This window comes from Dermacentor albipictus, unplaced genomic scaffold (genome assembly GCF_038994185.2).
Source record: "Dermacentor albipictus isolate Rhodes 1998 colony unplaced genomic scaffold, USDA_Dalb.pri_finalv2 scaffold_12, whole genome shotgun sequence".
NCBI classification, from domain to species: domain Eukaryota; kingdom Metazoa; phylum Arthropoda; class Arachnida; order Ixodida; family Ixodidae; genus Dermacentor; species Dermacentor albipictus.
Genome location: NW_027225566.1, coordinates 13,567,863 through 13,588,407, shown reverse-complemented (window position 1 = coordinate 13,588,407; position 20,545 = coordinate 13,567,863). Strand labels below are relative to the sequence as shown.

The window sequence follows — 20,545 nt, the reverse complement described above, 5'->3', positions numbered from 1 at the left end:
AGTGTGGAAGCATCATTCCGTGTGGTGATCTCAGTTATGAGTTCTTTGGAGTCGTCATTAGTTGTTTCAGTTCACCGCTGGCTGTTTTAGAACTTTCCATTTGAAGTGCCTCTTTGGTTCGAGGCATACATATGTATTCGTCGTGTGCTTGCGCAGTCATATTACACGAATTCAAAGTCAAGTTATAGTAACGGACACCTGTATTTTTAGAGTATGCTTTATTCTTTCCAACATATTCATTCATCATTGATAGTCACATTACCAAGTGGCTTATAGCCTACGCTTGGGCAGACAGAAGATTGTTTATATCTTTAAGATGAGATCTGACTGCTTTGACAATCATTTGTTCAGTTACCTTCTGGAAGACGCCACTGAAGAGACTTGCAGCAGTATTTATAATGGTGTTAATCAGAAAGTCTCCATGCTTTACTGCGTCAAGTTTAACCTCCAGTCCATCGAGTTTAATTAGCTTGAAACCCCCGAGTTGAAGTTCACCGGCATCAGTCCTGCAAAATACGAGAAGTTTAATTAAATAGGTGGCATAAAAATATAACACGGTATAACTTTCAGCTCAGAGAAATGAGGGCATGAGGTTTTCAATACTAAAATATCGGGCTTTCACGAAATTCAGCTTTCTGTATGCTTTCCTAGGTCAACTTCGAATTGCATAATCGACGATCACTCTCTGCAAGAAAAGAAAAATATTGATGTATATACTTAGAGCTCGTCCAGGTGCTGCATTGTAGCAACTTTTCTACGTTGTAGATTGCCGAAGGAAATAGGAACATCATAGAATTTGAAGAAGGAACGGCATAGTTATTGGCAGATTAAGTCTATACGAAAGAAACACGTGTATCACCGCCGTCTATCAACGCCATCGGATTCACAGCTGGGCTCGAGCTCTAGCAACCTTAGCGCCTGGTTTATTGGTGCGCTTCGCAGTGTTAGCATTCCGCCACGCAGTTGAGGGTTCTGAAGGTGGCGCAACCCACCAACCCCGTCCCGCTCGCTGCTACGGCATCACTGACGCACTTGGCTTTGCAACGCTAATAAATCCACCTGCTTTCACGAGCGTGAAAGATCCTTTGTGCCCGACTCTTGTTCACTGCTGCTGAGCAGTGGGTGCCCTGGCCTGCGGGCCAGCAAAGCATTTTTAGAGGTGCGTAAAGGTAATGCCACCTCTTATATTTGGGTAAAAAACGAGCAAATCTACCTTCCCCAGAGCTATTGCTTGGGCTTCTTCGAACTGCTTTGCAAGATAGTCGTTATACTCAGCTACATCTCTGTGTTTTTCACGCTTTTAGCTCCATCCTGAAAAACGCCCTTAAACATAAGCAAAGTTTATTGCGTATGCCTTCCAAAATGCTTTCTTCGTGCCTGTGCCTTGCGCTGTGCCTTCCCTGTTGCGATGCACAAAATAGATGATCCAGACACAAGGTCTTCATCTCTGCCGTACGTGAACTGACTGAGCAGCAACATGTTTTTGAACGTGCTCTAAAGTCACTACCGAATATAGAAATTCTCAGTTTTCGCAGGTCCCTAGGCTGGGGTTCTGCCTTCATCTGGCGGCCGCCACTATTTAAGAGAGCTGTAGCTCGGCACCAATACGAATTTCTTTATTCAAATACATGTAAAACTAGCAACACTAACATGAGCCAAGCACTGTGTTGGTTTGAAAAAAAATGTGCTGCATGTAAGTGAAAATAGTAAATTTTTTGCAACGGAACCAATCAGAAGCAAGACATAAACGCGAAAGAAACAAAGATAACATGAGTACACTGGGCTGACGCTTGATCAACGCAATGGAATTATGGCTTAGTAAAGTATTTTCTTGTTTTCTGTTTTATTAAGGCGTATTTGTCCAACATTGTAGAAGCGCTAGTCCTCTGTCAGTGTCCTGTCAGTGTTTGTTTCGGGCTTTCGTTTTCCTTCTCAGTTATGAACCAGCTCGCGCAAGAAAAAGTTTTAGTAGAAATGTGAATTTTGATTTAACACAATTTTGATACTTTCTACAAAACTTTTCCACAGTATGCAAGTTTCTATCTTGTGTGAGACAATATTCGAAGCAGTAGCTGTTTACCAAAAAAAGATATTTTGGTGTTCGGTAAACTGCATATGTTAAAGCGGCTAATGCGGACAAACTTCACAGAGTGCCTATTGGGCCAATGGGTTAAAGATTGGGGAATAGTTCTTCGGCTGATGGACACACACATGTCTGTTAGGGGATCAACGGAGCTGTCCTGCAACGCCTTTCTATTTCCGTGTCTGTCCGCGCAAAAGCCATTCTGCAAGGACAAACATGATATTTATGTTTACAGCTTGCGTAAGTCAGTTACGATGTCTGCAAGGGTTTTAAGAAAGTTTTCGTCACAATATATTGATATATTTGCGGGCGATTGACTGCTGTTGGATAGCGTACTCTTCATACATTATATTTTCTTTGCTTTAAAAGCAGTAATCGTAATACATGCAATTGACAATATTGTGATATCACTATAACTGAGTTACAGGGTTGAAAACACAGTACTTGAATTTCTGTTCTTTATTTTTTCAATTTTTGATTTTAAATTCTTTCTTAGGAAAATTGGCGGCAAAAATAAAGCTTCCTCCCTCCTGTCATTATATTACACTTCTGTTTTCTTATAAACGTAACCAACCACATGAAACTCAACAAAGTGGTAGTCAAGGAAAAAGGATTTCTCCATTGTCATGTTGAAACAAGAGCGTAAAAGAAACACAGGCATAGACAATGAGATTAAGGCGACAGCGCTCTACTTTCAACAAACTTATTTGGACAAAAGGCGTAATACCTTTATACATATTGTGACACTCTTACGTACGTAGTGGGTTTACGCCTCAAGAAGCAGTATGGGGGGCATCGAAGAGAAGTGAACGAGGAAGACGACGTGCGGCTGGCTAGGTGAATCTCGACAGGCGCTCAGCTGATCAAGGCCATCGCGTCTAACTCTACCCGGCTTGAAAATAACCACCTTTCGTGGGCGTAACCGAGTGGTGGAAGTGTGGGGTACGACACAACGTACCACGGAGTCCCAACACCTAGAACTTCGCCGGAGCCTTCGTCTTGTCGGTGTCTTGCCAATGACCTTCCCTATGGCTTAGGACGGAGGTGGACAAATGCCAGCTCTGAGTTTCACCTGCTCAAAGGTGAGCGCCAGTTAGACCTTTGCAGCACTACACGGAACCACGCTTGTTTGCGGGAAAAGTGGGCGAAGACTTCGACGAGTGGCTGACGCACTATTTGAGGGTGAGCCGCTACAAACGTTGGGATTCATTCATTCAGCCTAAATATAACCTACTCTTTCTTAGTGAAGCAGCGCTGATGTGGTACGAAAACCACGAAGACTCCCTAACAACGTGTGAGCGCTTCGTTGAGGAAATTAAGGAGGGTTTTGGCGACTCCTACGCCAAACAAAAACCCGCCGAGAGGTCACTAGCTCAAAGAGCTCAAACTCCTGCAGAAACACACACTTCATACATAGAAGAAATCCTCAAGCTGTGCAAAATGATCAATTCGCAGATATCTAAGGAAGACCGAGTCGGACATCTCCTCAAAGGAATTGCACAAGATGTCTGCAATTCCCTTATAAGCAGGGAACAGGTTCATTCCGTCTCAGATGTCGTACGTCATTGCCGTACGTTTGAGACGTTGAAAAAACGTCGACTTGTGCTAAAATTTCGATGCCTGGAGAATGTCACAACCGTCGCCAGCGTCGATGAGAGCCCGTCCGTCGATCTTTGGTCTACAATACGGCAGTTCTTGCATGACGAACTGCTGCGACACCAGGAACTTGCACGCAACGTCATACAACAAGCTGATGCTTATTACACGCAACACATGGCGCCTGCCCCACCCTGCGCTTCGTGGAAACCGGCGGTATGTGTCACAGACGTCAACCACAGAGGAGCTCCATGGCCATGTGAGGGCACAATTACGCCCGAAAACCGACTTTCAGAACACCGTCACCCCAGCAAGTTTGCACGCAGACCAACGGTTCCTCCTGTGCAGCGGGCTCAGCCACTTCGCTCTGCTACACGACCCCCCACGGCTGAGCGCTTCGATGAGCAGTTCATCGATCGTCGTTTACCTGTGTGCTGTAGCTGTGGCGACATGGGTCACATTGCTAGGTACTGCAATCACCACCAACCACCGAGGTTCGACCGATCGACGATGTCTAGGCGGTACCGCGCTTCCCCGGGCGAAGTGCATTCGCCCTCGCACACATATCCAGGAGGCTTCTCTCACCAGCACCCGGAGCCGCTGCGGAACCGTTCTCCAGCATCCGATCGCAGCTTGACACCGCCACCCGCTCCTCGCGTAAGTCGGTCGCCCTCTCCGCGGCATCGCTACCCGTCGTTACCTCCGCAAAACTAGTCAATGCGGCCATTGAAGGTGAGGTCGCTGGACAATCTTTGATGTCGACAGAGATACCTCCAACCTTTTTTATGTTTAAGTATAAGGTGTCTGTATTAATTGATGGAGTTTCTTCAATGTCCTTAGTGGACACGGGAGCAACCATTTCAATGATGAGTCTTGCGTTTGAAAGCCTCCTAGGACGAAAAGTGATGTTTCGCTGGGACCGTGCCGATATGTTTCGCGGAGTGAGTGCGGAGTTGTTGTATACTCTGGGCGTGTGCAAGGTAGACCTTACCTTCGGTGGTCAAATATTTAACGCAGTGTTCGCTGTTCTACCTCATTCTACTCTTGACGTAATCCTGGGCCTTGTTCTTTTTAAACTGTGTGGTGCCACTCCCGACTACAAAACGGGTGAAATCAGTGTAGGTACGAGCTTTTATGCTGCGTTTATGGAAGGCCCACCATATCATGAAAGTGTGTTTTGTGTATCCAGGGATAGAGTTGTGCCTCCGTTATCCGCAACGTGTTTTTCAGTTGCCTGTTTCCCTACCACCGACTGAACGTTTGACGCTACCATGGATCCCGCACATCTGAGTTGCATCAAGAGGAATGTGCTGATACCGTATTGCACGCTGTCAGTTGTTCAGGGACGCACTAATTTATGGGCTGCAAACTGTTTGAGTGAACCTGCAATACAACCACAGGGTCTGAAACTTGCCGCCTACCTAGAAGATCAAGTGCTGTCGCTTGCCATTGTTACAGAGACCCCTGATTCTGCAGATGAACGCTATTCCGTTAATGCCTGGGCTGCTGCGCACTCCTCAGTTCTAACTATGGTGAAAAGTCACTCAGCAATAAGCATCGCCACGAAGTGGCGAATATTCTGCTAGAACATGCCCAACTGTTTGACTTTTTGCAGAAAGAGGGGCCCATTTTGCAGCAAGAGGGGCCTCGTATGCACCGTCGCATAGATATGGGATCTGCCCAACCTTTACGACAGAAACCATACAGAGTCCCACCATCGGAACGCAAGGTGATCAACGACTAAATCTACCAAAAGCGAAATCAGAATGTAATCCAAGAATCCTGTAGTCCGTGGGCAGCGCCAGTGATTCTGGTTAAAAAGAAAGCTGGTACATGGCGATTTTGTGTTGACTACCGCCGTCTCAACACCATCACTAAAAAGGACGTATATCATCTTCCGCGTATTGACGACGCTATCGACTGCCTTTCATCAACGTCTTAATTTTCGCCTGTTGACTTGAGGTCGGGGTAGTGGCAGATTCCTATGCACAAGGCCGACAAGGAGAAAGCGGCATTTGTAGCACCAGATGGACTGCTTGAATTTAATGTGATGCCGTTCGTTCTCTGTAATACGCCTGCAACTTTTGAGCGCTTCATGGACAACTACCTGCGTGGTTTGAAGTGGGAAGTATGCATGTGTTATCTAGACGATGTAGTGATTTTTGGGCGCGCGTTCAGTGAGCGCAACGCATGTCTCAATCCTTTTCTCAATCCCGCTCCCCACCTAGGGCGATTTGTTCAGACGCAACTATTTCGCGCATGAGACGATCGCGATGCCTGGACAAATTAACAGCTTCATCAAATAGTCGTGAGCAGCCACGCGTTTTTCAACGCAGTGAAAGCTACCTTTCCAGCGTATCGTTTAGTTTGAGCAACGTTACCATGTTACCATGTATTTAGATGGTAGCCGCTGAGCTAAAGCTTTCTTTTAATAAGGCTGAACTTTCACAAATGCAAATTAATGAGAATAATGCATAACTTGGCAAATTTACATTAATTTGAAGCACGTTCTCGCTGTCTTTGCTCCGGCCCCTAAGCTTTATTTTTCATTTATTTTTGTTCGTGTTTTTCACTGCCTCGACAACTGCTTTTGACATTTTTGTAATGCATTTCAGCAGTGCGTTAGATGCCACCTAATTGACTATCGACCACAAGCCGACTCCCATTCTCGGATTTTATGATCACGAGGAAGGGGCCGTGGTTTCAACGCTTCTCCATCGTGCGGAGGTGAGCGCAAGGCGAGGGGTTTCCTAAACTAGTGCATGAATGCATGCAAAGGCTGGACCTCTATAACATGGTACACGGCACGCTATCTTGTGGTTAGCCGCACGCCCGTGTAAACCCATCTATTGCCACCGAGCGGCAGGGCTCTCACTGCCTGCTGTCACCTTCAAGGGAGCGGTGGTTCGTCACGTCCGTTCGAATAGCAAAGCCGTAAAGCATGCGCGATACGCCCTTACCACGTCAAAATAAAGCGCGTTCCTACAGAGAATGTGCAGCAAGCGCTGGGGGACGCCAAGCATCGGTTGCCGAAAAAAGAGTGTGATACGTGGTTTCCTAAGCCATGCGGGTTAGGAAACGTCACCATAATTATTATTCAATTTCGTGCGTTCAGCATTCCAAGTAGGTGAAACCCCATCAGCTGGAAGTTGAACTTTCTTTCACTTTCATTTTCCCGATACATTATCATTTCTATATTTCAATTAACACAAGTTTTTGACCCTATGATTTTCTTGGTTTCCTTGTGCGTTGTATTAACATCATTTGGACCAACGAAAATCGGGTGCGTCGGTTCCACTTCTTCCCGTTCAGTATAGAGGGTATCCGACTGTCATGCATCAAAATTTACCAGCACGTAAATGCCACGTAGCTGGCCAGAAAAAACTCAAAGTAGTTTGCCATCACTTCGAGATACACAGACTATATTTTGCATTCCACGTAATTGCATGATTAGTCTCAAATAATATATCAAGTTGTCCAATATTAGAATTTAATGAAAAGTGTCAATGAGAAAATTGTACAGCTACATTAAAAGCAATGGATGCACCTTTCTATGGCTCAGTACATGCTACATAAAAGTATTTTTCCAAGCTTGAAGGGAGACCGAGAATACACGCAAGGGGCCTCGAGTGGCCACTGGCGCGACAATGTTGCGTGTAATCGGGGACCTTTTTTCGTTCGGAAAAACTCTCCACACTTATGCATATGCACTGTATCCCAGTTAACTTTACGCAGAGCTTAAAAATATGGGAATGACACGAAGCTGGACAGATCAACGGTTATATTGTTTGCCATCGCTTGCAGAGACTCAGATTATTTTTTTGCACACCACCTAGTTACGTAATTAGTCTAAGTCATTTATTCCAGCTCCATAAAATTATAATTTGATAAAAAGTGTGAATGAGCGAACTGTAGAGCAACATGACGAACTGTGCAGAGGAGGGTGTAACCCTGGGTCGACGCTTGGCCAGCGTCATGGTGCGTTAAACCGTCGTTTGCCGGCACTTTATTAAAGTTATCCCTATCCTATCCTATGACGAACTGCGGATACAGCTTTCTGTTGCTCTATGCGTGCTACATAGAAGTGTTTTTACGAGCGCCAAAGAAGCCCGCAAATTCACGCAAAATTATCGCAGGACCGGCCGCCCGAGGCACTCAAGCCTCATAATCAGATCGTGCTTTTGGAACGTAAAGTGCCAGAATATAATACTTCATTGTTAATTTCCCAAGTTTCTTTTAACTCCTTTACACTGAATTAGGTGCATAGGCACACTTACTCATTGAGATGGATGGTCATCCTGGTTGCACTAACGGAGGCGGACATGTACGCGACCAGGTGGCTAAAACTCGCAGCAGTTATCAAGGCCGTGTAGTTGACAAGCAGTTGCTGAGTGCCCACATCTATGCTGGCGCAGAAGGTACCGTTTTCGACTCGAACAATGTTCGTTCCTGTCCGCGTAAGCGATCCAAGGCCTGAGACTGATCCTTCGAGCAGCAACGCTTTGCCGAAGAAAGAAAAATCCACCGTTTGGTCAGGTAGTGCCATGGGATCCAATTTTAAATAGCTGACTCCTAGCCTAAGCATCTTTGTGAACAGGTCGGTCTTCTGGTCAGATGGGGTCCCTGCAAATGAAAACAAAAATGAATGATGACTGTCAGTGCCACAATATCTCATTAGCTCCCCTTGTCTTGATTGATTCCCTACGACTAAGCCTTTATTGCTTAAGACGGCAGCAGAAAAAAATAATATTTAATATAGTCCTTTTGGTGTGTCATCAATATAGATACGTTGTCTTTTCAATCATCACGACGATGAGCTAGACCAAGCGACTCATTCATTACCAGAGAAAGAGAGAGATTGAAGGCAGGAAGGAAAGGCAGCGAGGTTAACCAGGTTGAGTCTAGTTGGCTACCCTATGTGTGGGGAGAGGGATCCACAACGACACCGCCGTGTTGCTACCTTTCACTTTTGTAACGCTAAAAATATTTAAATATGAAGCAAAAGCAAGCATTTATACGTAAGAGGTATATGTGAGCGATGTGAAAATTTCATTCCGTATACTCTTGAGGAAGATTCTATGGCTATTTATAGCATTTTTAATAAAATTTATGATTCGCAAATGGTGCGCTGGTAAGTGTCTGAACCAAATGGCTCCGCCATCGCAATCGCGTTCATTGCGCGTCCCGTCTTAATCGCATCTCCTCGTTTACGCCTGCGCGCATAGCAACATGGCGTCACCGCTATGGTTACCGATTGCAATGCATAGGCGATACGGGGAGTTTTATTCCAGCGTTGTCTATATTAGCTTTCTCGGGTGATGATGACGACGATGATGATCTTGTAGATTATTTGTTAGCACCTCCCTTGAAATAGTCGCCTAGCCTGCTTGAGCTAATGACGTATGTAATATATGCTTTTTAGTCTAGCATTTTGTCTATATCTCCTTTGTGTTTTCTCTTCTATATATACCTTGTAGCGTTACCTATACCTGTATCGGATGCAGTCCTGCAATATCTCCCGTGCCTTTTTCCCACAAATACTCTATACATTCCTTGAATATCTGGACTGCTGACCGGTTCATGGCTTCCATCCACTTTAAATATAACCGCTTTTGGAAGGTGTGTGTTCTCTACAGACCTCACTGGGTCAATACTTTCACATTCTATTATGATGTGCTGAGTTGTGTTCGGATTTTTAATGAAGCAGACGCATGCCTAATGCTGTAGTGAATATTTACTCCGCTATGTTCTTGTCCTTAGGCAACCAGCTCGAGCGTGAAATAGGAAGGCACTTCCCTTTCTGCTATCGAACACATTTTCACACCTCATTACTTTATTCCTATTCTCGTAAACCACCATGATATTCTTTGTTTCTATTCTTTGCATGCTGTTCAATATTTCTGTTTCTATCACTGTGGTTGTGAGGAGTCTTGGTTGCCTATTTGCACTTTGAATTCCCCTTTGCATGGTCGCCAACTTCCCTGACCTTTTCTTCAATTTCTCTGTCTAAGCTTTTGAGGTACAGATAGACATCAACTTTAGGCGCTCGTTTATTTTGGTTCATATTCCTGAAATTTTCTTCGAAGCTCAGTTCGTTCTTCGCTTCTCTGGCTTCAAAAGAAACCTAGCTCACGTCACCCTGCCCTTTCCAATTTGGGGTTTCATCGTAGGCCCAGAAAGCAAACGGCCTACCAACCTTTGGTTAACTTCCACCACAACAAAATATGCAATTTTAAGCACCTAATTGCATTTTCGAACCACGTAATTACTCGTTTTTCTTTTTCAATAAAGATGATGATTCCAGGTTTGTCTGCTAAAGGTGAGGCCTAAATATGTCGTTCCCTCGCTACATATATTCGCATGTCTGTAAACATCCTGCATAGTCCGCTAGTAGCTCTATGTCGTCCGCGTACTCCAGCCTTCTGTTGCACCCTTTGCCTAATAAAAATGTAAGATACATGAAACACTACTCCCATAGCGAACAGAGAATTTTCACCAATATATCGCACTTCCGGCGTAGCCATCCGGATACTTCTACTCGGTTGAACCTATGTATCTCGCTTAGCTGCTTCACGAGAATGTCATAGATGCTTTCGTACTTGGCATTATCCCATAACACCAGGGGTGATTGTGGTGATTTATTCGCATCCCTTTTCAAACGGGGCGGGGACAAGTACTCACGTAGCCTGCTTGATTTCATCAGGTATGCTGTACATTTTTTTCATTCTAGTGTTGTTGTAGACATCTAAATAAGCTTTTTTTTCTCTCAGACTTCTTTATCTTTTATCGCTACTTGCGGCGGTAATGGATCCTTTCGTATCAATCTCATCTCTATTTTACTTTTCACCAGTACTCTTAACGTTTCTTGCTTATTTTGACTGATGACCGTTTGATGCTTCCGTTCGCTTGAAATCCAAACGGTTCTGGAAGGTGTACGTTACCTCCAGGTCGCACTGGTTGAATCCCTTCGCATTCCATTAGGACGTGTTCACCATGCTCGGAGTTTTGCTGCAGCATACACATGCCTCCTCTTGTTGCGGATATTTGCTTCGGAATATTTTTCACCTGAGGCAAGCAGCTCTCGACTCTAAAAAAATCCAAGCTTAATGTTATGCTAAACTATAGGTTTTAGTGTGACTCGCATGTAAATGATGCGTGAATGACGTTTGAAGCACCACGTGGCCATAATAAGCGCGACATTCCTTCACGTAAGCATGAAGAGAAGACTGCGTGCCATGGCTCGGTCTTGTGAGAGCGTGAGCGAGCCGCGTACGCGTGAGGGATGCCAATCACAGGCTTAACATCCTTGGGAGCTGTCGTGCGGGAACTATCCATAAAGCGCATAAAAATCCAAATGAGGGAACCGTGATACATCATGCAATCTACACCAAGCGTGGGCGAAGGAGAACAACGCTCTGCGCCTCATCACCACCCTGCGGAGAATACAACTTTTTTCTTGTGGAGGTTCAATAAGACCATTGTGTTTTGAAGACTGCTTTCGGCTATTTTTCGCGTGGATTCTCCGGCGTACTGTCACGACGTTCGTTCATTGCAGCACAGAGCTTTCGGTCTAATTTTCAGAGTTGGCGTGTATCGCCCTTGTTCACTTTTACAAATATTCTTGGCGTGCAGCACAGGTAGCGCATGCATACAAAGTGCCACTTTGCCCAGTTTATGTGATAAAATCCACCAAGGTCTCACGCCTCAGGAACAGCATTTCCATATGGGTGGTGCATATATTGGGGCCCCTCACTTGCCCCTTAGGGACAATTGGAATATGTAGGTGAGAACAGAAGCCATGGTTCGCTCTTCATAATGGCGGCAAACTGGTTATTTCTCTTGATTTCCGGTGTCTGCTTGTATCATGAGTGGTGCAAAATTTGCCTTAATGGTGCATTTTAGTAGAAAGGAAGAGCCTTCTACGAGAGCCATAGATTTGATCGAGAAAAAGGAAGCAGCCAACCTCATGCTGTTTCCACGGGCTTTAACGCGGGACTGGTAAATTCCACAGAACTATTCTGTTAATTGTGCTCGAGTACCAAATACCTACGATTATAATGCGAGGCAACTTTAGAAATTTCTGAAGTCGGAACGCGCCACGTGTTATATTCTGGTGCATGACGGGAATGTCACAGGGTCTTTGTTTATATATATATATATATATATATATATATATATATATATATATATATATATTCGCCCGGTCACCGTTCGCTCCATGCCTGTGAGCACCCCTCGCTTCGGTCAGGGGTTGCCAGGAGTTGCCACTGTGCATTTGGCACCATGTTTATTCTCATGATCTTGAACGCTGTTATTGGCGCATCGATGTAGTTACGGCGTAATAATCGCAGCTTGGGGCAAGAGCAAGTGCAGTTGCGGCGAGCGAGTGGTCCTCGGGATCACGCGATGCACCACTACCGTATCCGTGCAATGCTCTGCCGTGTTGAATTGTATTGTGGGCCCTCCCGAATGACGTTTATCGAGTAACTTTGGTGGGTGTAAAGAAGTACGACGGTATTCTCGCTGAAAGTGACAAAGGCCTCAGCTCTGGTCCTTTCACTTAATTTTGTGACGGCAGTCCGTAGCAATGAGAAATGAAGGCCTGCGGACATCAACCTTTAAGCGTCGTTTCCTGTTCTCTATGGCATGAGTTCGCTTTATAAGCGAACAATATATATAGCGCGTTTCTTTGGCTGCACCAAATTTGCACCAAACCCAAGAAGGGTCGCTGTATATAGTAGCTATATGTTGGGCCTTACGGGAAGAAAATATGTGCTCCTCCACAGCTGAGCGTGCACTGGAAGATGAGTGTCGGTTCGCGGTGGTGTGCACCGGTTCATGGACGCCAAGTGAGTCAGCAGTTCCGCCATAGTTAAATGCTCATTCGTAAGGAAATGTCGGGCAAGGCTTGCGGACTCAAAGTGTGGTTTAACGCTGCGGGCTAGCGGATAATAAGGTTATGAAAGTTGTCGCTGGGGTAGCTGCCTGGGAGCCACAGCAGTCGCTTTATCCAGGTTTTGTTGATCAACTGAATAAGTGAGTCTCGTTTAAAATACCGTGTCCTGCAGTGTACATAAAATAGGATGATGATGATAAAGGGTGCTGAGGGGGCACGCAGCTAAATTTATCTTACTGCGTTCACGCAGTCCTTTGGCCGGCTCTGCACACACTGTCGTGAGTGGCTTACTGAGGCCAAGTATTGAGCAAAACGTGCGTATTCTCCTTTTGGCTCACTTGCGTACGTGCCCCACGAATTCCTTTAAGCACGTCTCGGTGTACGAAGCCATTCGGCGAGCGTGTCCTGCGCGTCTTAACTGTGCTGTCTATAATGATAATCTTTTGAGCTTATGCATCAGCCACCTCACGCGACTTAAGCCTTTTAAAGACCTTCCTGCTGGTATTTTTCGCTCCAGTTATGTCATAAATAAATATTAGTAAGCTGTGTCAGTTTCGTCCAAACAAGGGCAACAAAGTACGCTTTGTGTAGTCCACAATACCACTTTCCTGTTCCTGTCTCCGACTTGTCGCTGATGCGATTGGGGTTTAGCAACTGTAATGCATTGCGAAAGAGCCCAGTACTCCAGACTTTTAAACTGAAGTACGACAACTGTCGTTTCTGCTTTGGCCAACGGATTGTATTAGCTCCAGCTGAACTGTGCCATAACTAATGCGCTCTACTTCCAAGAATATTCAAATAATATTCAAACAAAGACAACAGCGCGACAAGTACGAAGCGTAGACTTCAACCGCCAGATTCCGTTTTAATACAACATATATATATATATATATATATATATATATATATATATATATATATATATATATATATATATATATATATATATATATATATATATATATATATATATACACAAAGTGTTGAACTTGAACTCTGATAAAAAGATCGACAGCGAGAACATCTTAATGTCAGAAAAGCACAATGCTAAAGCATTTTTCGGAGCTTTGGTACAACTTCAGGTGCTGTTTTAAAGGAGGTGCGTGAAAGCCAATGCAGCCAAATTAATATCGCTCGTGATCCTCGTGAGCAGCCCTCTACTTTTTGAGTAGTCTAGCGTTTTTTCTTCCACAACTAATAACTAACTGAGGAATGAATATTGAATAACGGCTCATGCTTGTTTTAGCGTGTGGCAGTCGCAATAAACACAGCCTACAATTTTTACCAAGAACCTGCCGGCTGTTTATTTCGTTTAAACAACTGTATTGCAACCAAGAGGTCCATACTTCGATCGCGTGCAGTGAGGAGATTTTCTTTCTTTTATCCCACCCATTAATATGCCTGAATACGAATGTTTTACTGGCGGAAAGTCTACCTTTATGTTTTGAGATAAATGACATGGGCATTACGCCTCAAGACAAACGAACAAACTTGTTCGTGTAACTTAGGGGAACATGCACTCGTCGAATTGTCCTTATCTACAGAGGAAAAGTGTTGAAAATCTGCTGGCTTAGATTTTAACGCACCCTTGCTAGTGAATATCGCAGCCAATGCCTTTCTTGCTCGCTGAATTCTGTAGGCTACGTCAACGAGCAAAACCAGAAACCGTCCAGGGCCTATGTTTATAAAGAGTGAAAGGGTCTATAAGCCTAACTTAGGCGTGAATTTTAAAGCAGGAGGTGTATGGAGGCGTATGGAGGTGTTGCTTCCACGCTTATTCGCGATAATTTGTTCAAGTATATTCCAACATATGGTTTTATAGATCCATTTTTCTACATATATATCGATGCGACTGGTGATGTCTTATAGCACCCGCCCTTTCGATGGAAGCAGCCGCATTTCGATGGAAGCGAATTGCGAAAACGGTCGTGCACCGTGCATTGGATGTACGTTAAAGAGCTCTGATGATCAAAATCAATCCGGACTCCGACATTATGGTGTGTCTCACAATCATAATATGGCTTCGGCACGTAAACCCCAGCGTCGGTCTAAATAAGTTATCTACGGCGGCTATTCCCTAAAGCTGATTATCACTTTGCTGCATCCGTCCTCCTTATTGGCGTATGCAGAGACAATCCCCTAGATTCCGCACATGTAGGATAATAACGCTACCTCTTTAAATCAAATAGTCAGTAAACCGTATGTCGATAGTCATGATTGCGAACACTATGTGCACTGAAATAAAGAAGCGTATTCACAAATTAAAAATGAACATAGTAGGCGCAAGTGGCAACACTGGGATAACATAAACTTCGATGTCGTCCTTGCTGGGCAACATCTGATGTTCTGCTCGCAAACCTATCTACAAAGAACACCCGCAACAATAGACTACAACTATATAAATATCCAACTTCGCAAGTAGTGAATAGCCACAGTGTAGATACTGCTGGACAAGCAAATCTTTTTGCGGAAGCTTCTAAAGCCTGTAACTAAACATACTACACGGAACCACCTGCTTTGCTCGAAAATAATTATGGGGTTCCAGAAATTTTTTCGGGGTTGAAGGTGCTACTAGTGCGTAATTACTGACAACTTGGAAACCTCCGCTCAGGTTGTTTACGGAAAGCATGCTTTTCAATTGGAGCGCTACCCTTCCTATTCATAATTGAAGGCACAAATATAATTGACATACTTTGTGTTGTGTACAACGTATTCCAATAACGCGCACACAGTTCACCTCTTTGCAAATGTTTGGTGGGCATAAATTGAAGCGACAACAAAAAATCATCAAAGCCGCTTGGTGCACTTAAGTACTTCAGCATGTGGTTCAGATTCTGTTCAGGCTTTTATGTAATATAGTGTCATAAGAAAATCGCCGTGTCGCAGGAGGCTTAAAGCAAGGTCCTCAAACGCAGACAAATCTAGAAGCACAAAAACTAATTTTCTCACGTTTTGCTTGGTAGTATTGAATCGTTGACAATGGTCTACATTTGACACCTCATGCATCTCTAGTCCCGTCCCTAGCGCAGCTTCACCCAATTGGCAGCTACTAAGGCCCGCATGGCGTAAGAAATATGCATAAAAAGGCAGCAGTCCGTTGGAGTCTGGCTTCACCCTAGTAAGGCTGCGAGAGCGTTTTCAGTCTGACGCAGCAACAAAACATAATGTTATCCGTTTCGATCGGCTCTTATCGGCGTCATTAGCTGAATGAAACATTAAGCGTATACGTTATGTAATTTGTTGAATTCGGCGTGTTTTTGGAGAATTGAGTATATCCAAAATGTAAAAGAAACTCCGGGGGTTCAAGACGCAAAAGTGCGATCTGCTTAAGAGGCACGCCACAGTGGGCGAATCCTGAGTAAGTTGCACCACGTGGGGTTCACTAACGTGCACCCAAAGCATGGCATAAGTGCCGCGTTTGCTTTTTGCCCCCATCGAAATGTGGTGGCTGCGGCTTTGATTTGATCCCCTGACCTTGTGCGTAAGCAGAGCAATGCCATACCGACTAAGCAACCATGGTGGGGGATGCAAAATATTCCGCTGCTGTTAGGCCGGTTCTGTGGACTAATTGAGTCGCTCACCTGTCCCACGTTTGCCATAAATACCATTTAGATCACTTCAGATTAAACGCATCATACTATAAGTAACACAAAAAGACAAGAAATGGTAAGTGCAGAGGGCTTTAATTTATTTTTTTTTGTCTTGTGCATGTGGACCCACATTGAATATAGTAGAGAATACGATAAGTGTGATGAGTAAGCGGAAGGAAGTGAATGAACTTGGATGTTCATCCTATGTTCATTGACTGCACGAGGCAGTTGTGTGCGTAAAAGCTTTTCAAGCAAATGCGCTTGAGCCTTCTTCCTCCGGGATTTTGTAGGTCTCATCACATTGTCACCCTGTCCCTCCTTCTCGATCACGCAGGTGTAAAAGAAGAATATTCTTCCAGGATCAGCGAAAGAATTCGAGGTGTATAGCATAGTTCGTGTAGCATTGCAAAGTCCCGCTTAGTTCACTCTTCCAATTTTTAACAGGAACTACGTATCAAACGAACCCTTAGTGGCTGCTACCCTAGAATCAGAAAATCAATTTTGTCTACAGGTGCATCATATATTCTCTGAGTGAAAACCTGGAACCATACAACAGGCTGCAGAGTCTTCGTAATGAGCCGTAGAAATGCACGTTACGTAGGCCTAGGAAGAGCATTCGTACTTGAAACGCACGGCGTGGAGTCTCCTGCTACTGCGTGTTGGTACGGTACGAAGAACTTTATTTAGGTCCTGAGGGATCAGTCTGGGACTGATGCGGGCCGCTCCCACGTCGGTACAGAGAGGCCGAGCCCTTCTGCCATCACACGGGCCCTCTGGACAGCCCTGAGTTGGTCCGCCTGCACTTCACTGTGCTGTTCCACCACTGTTCACCTCGAGAACCATCACCGGCCAACGCCAAGCAGCGCCACAGCATGTGTTCTAAATCGAGCAAACCCCCCACTTACTACAATAGACTGAAACCCCGCAGTCCGGATTAATTTTATCCTTAATGTAACCGCCTGCGGCCTATTTAATTTAGGATGTGGCAGCGGGAATGCCCTGCGCCCTAAGTAATAGTGCTTGGTGATTTCGTTGTAGGTTAACAGTTGGTCCCTGTCCTCAGGAGCGGGAGATCCAGCCCCTTCAGGGAGTACACGGCACACTAATCCTCGTGCCTCCCTGTGTGCCACCTCGTTGAGGTTACGCGGGGCTCCCTCCACTGTCCCCATGTGCGCCGGGAACCAAGTAACTGTATGCGAAGTGATATCACTACCCTGTAGCAGTCTGTTAGCCGGTTTCGCAACAAGTCCTCTCGAGAAGGCTTTAATCGCAGATCGCGAGTCACTAAACACCAAAACTCTTCTTGAATCAATTAGTGCGGCAGCAATAGCCACCTGTTCAGCAACCCCCGGATCTTTGGTATATATGGAAGCAGCATTTCTAACACTCCCTTTGCCATCTACCACCACCACCGAATAAGCATTTTTATCATTATTCCATGCGGCGTCAACAAACGCAGACTGCTCCTCCTAATCCTTCGCCTCCCGCAACAAAGCCCTAGCTATCGCGACCCGCCTCCCTACATTGTGCACGGGGTGTACATTCCGCGGAAACGGACGAACCATAATATTTGCCCTAAGGTTCACGTTCAACTCGTGTAGGGGCGCGCTATCGTGCGACAGAGCCACCGATTCTTCAATTGACTCTAAAATATAGCTACCCGCTGGTGTACCTAGCAACCACTCCCTCTGTGCGGTACGTTGAGCCTCAGGAATTTCATTTAAAGTGTTATGCAAACCCAGTCGTAACAACATATCGTTTGATGTAGTCATAGGCAGACCAAGCGCAGCCTTGATGGCTTTTCTCATTAATGCTTCCAATTTATTTTTCTCCCCCCTATTCCAATTTAACATAGCTGCCACATACGAGAAATGACACATAATAAATGCGTGAACTAAGCGCATCGCCCCTTCTTCTCCTAAACCCCTATGCCTGTTAGAGATCCTTCTTATAAGTCTTATGGCCTCCTCCGTCTTCTTGGTAATACGCTGAATGGTTCTAATGTTCGATCCGTTTGCTTCAAGTACAAAACCCAGGAACCTCACTGCTTCAACTTTGGGTATCACCGACCCTTCCCTAGTATGAATTCTAATGCAAGGCTCAACTTCCGGTACCCAACCTTTCGGCCTACGACCTAGCTTCTTAGATTTGAAGATCAACAACTCCGGCTTGGTGCCTTCATGGTAATAAGCACATTCCATTGGAGGGTTGGCTTCTCAGCACTCTCCTGAAGAAGATAAAGTTCTATTGCCACTCAGTTTCATAGACCTCCCGCCTAGCAGGTTTACGAAAGCACCATCAAAGGATGGATTAAGTGAAAAAAAAGTTTGAATTTGGAAGGAGGGCGCAGAGTGGATCTACATTAGGTCAGAAGTGCGTAAAAGTGTTTATGGTGCCATGTTGTCTTGATGTTCCTGTTCTGAAGCTTAAATACGCAGTATCTCGCCCAAAGACTAGTTCTACTATAGTCCAACGCCTTTGTGTTGCTTCTGCTTTTGCCTAATGCTTTCTTCTGCGGACCGGAGAATCTTCTTATCAATTGATTATTCAATCATTGTGGCAGGTAATTTAAGCTTCTTTTAGTATTTTAAATTCTTGTTTATTGGGCTTGTGACAAAAAGAAAACTTGCGGATCGCATTATATGCAGTGGTTGATATGTGCGGCATGCTATTGCCTATATTCCTGCATTTTAAAAGTAATAAAAACTATCAAATACGAAAAAATAGTATCTAATTATCATTGGTCCGCGCCATCTATACGCGGCAAGTGTTTAGCAGCACGAATAGCGATGGTAGCATACGTTTATAGGGTCAAGACGACAGTATTTAATAAATAAATACCATAATTTAGGCAGAAAGGGCACCTACATTTTCTGTTCTCATTTGAGTGCTGAAGAATCTATCTGCGTCCCTACGCTAGGCGGTGCTATTTTTGTACTCTGCTTTCACTCTGTCTCAGCTCTCTCTCCCCCAGCTCGGCGAAGTCACGAACGTAAAGGGAAACCCAGCGGGGCTTTACCAGCCCCACTGTAAAAGCCTAAAAGCATGTCCACAGCTGTGGCCACTGAATTCTGAGTGACTGGTAGATTTCCTGCAGTGCACATAAAACCGGCTGACGATGATGATGATGGTGATAGATCAAATCTGACTCTGTAAAATGTTCACCGGCCCGTAAAACTTGACTTACAAAAGAGCGTTAAAGCTCCAGTACTCAGCTCACATACATCGCCAAAGCAGACCGCAATTCATAAAGACGAGATAACTCGGCAGAATGGCATTCGTCACAGTGTAAACGAAAGTGTGAGAAACGCTAGAAAGACAACGTAAGCAAGAGAAATGTTAATGGCAGCGCAAAACAGCGCGGATAATTCTTTCATTTTACATTATTCTTGCCTTTCGTCATAGGCTCGCACTCCCGCTTGTCACCGGTATCATCCGCTACGTGAGACGGATAAGAAATGAATAGAATCAGCAAGAAATAAATGGAATAGCATCAGAATGAACAGGAAGAGAATCGGTACGGCTCCATTGGTGTTGCGTACCTCCTCTCGTTTTCCGTGTTTCCTGTGCCTTCAATTGCTACGTGCCCAAACAAAGAACCCAATTCAATCACTTAAATAACGCCGGTCTCACCTGAGCTGTGACCTCCACACGTAAACGCCAATAGCAAGATGACCAAAATTCGTTTGTCGAAATTCATGACTGCACCGGGGATTCTCCACGCACAAATGCGACCCAAGTCGGTGTGCGAGCCTCCAGCCTTGGTGCTAGTACTTGGGAGGACTCACGCGAACCTTATATCACTGGCGAGCGCGGGCGGCGCGATAACAATCACTAGGTCGAGCCCTGTTTCCGAGACGCGGGAGAAGCGCTCACTATGCAGCTGTTTCATCTCCAGGTATCCGAGACTTCGAGACGTGGAAACGGACAGATGGTTAGACGTCATTCCTAGGCAATGAGAACGGAGATTAAACGACATCGCATGAACGACAAGCAAATGTTCTAAGAACAAAATCTATCTCGCTGATCTTTACCGCGTAATGCATGCTATAGGTGTGCGCTGCCTTTCGGAAGCACTTTGATGTTTTCTTGGAGTCGCATGTAAGACCCGCAAAGACGATGGTCAATAAAGCCAAACTTTGGTCATAGTGATGATGGAGAACCATCTGCTATATCTCATGCAGAAAATAGCAGCTGCACTACAGGGTAAAGCTCAATTTAACCAACATAATAAATAGGACCATGCGATCATGATTAGGAGCCCTAGCACCATGCATGCGCAGTGCTACTTCCTGTTCTTAGAACTGCATAAGTCAAATTACTTTTAATAATGATTTGGCGTTAAATAGCCTCGATTTAGCAAGCGTCTTGTAAAGCCCA

At 44.9% G+C, this 20,545-nt stretch overlaps 1 protein-coding gene across 1 annotated transcript; it reads right to left on the bottom strand.

Annotated features, from left to right (window-relative positions):
- Positions 1–201: 201 nt before the first annotated feature.
- LOC139051500 (uncharacterized) lies at positions 202–19,956 on the bottom strand. The gene is made up of 3 exons (XM_070528484.1): positions 19,799–19,956; positions 7,957–8,302; positions 202–506 (listed from the first exon to the last, which is right to left on the bottom strand). Exons 1-3 carry the CDS (start codon positions 19,863–19,865, stop codon positions 278–280), a joined length of 642 nt encoding a protein of 213 aa, XP_070384585.1. The 5' UTR covers positions 19,866–19,956; the 3' UTR covers positions 202–277.
- Between the last annotated feature and the right edge of the window lie 589 nt (positions 19,957–20,545).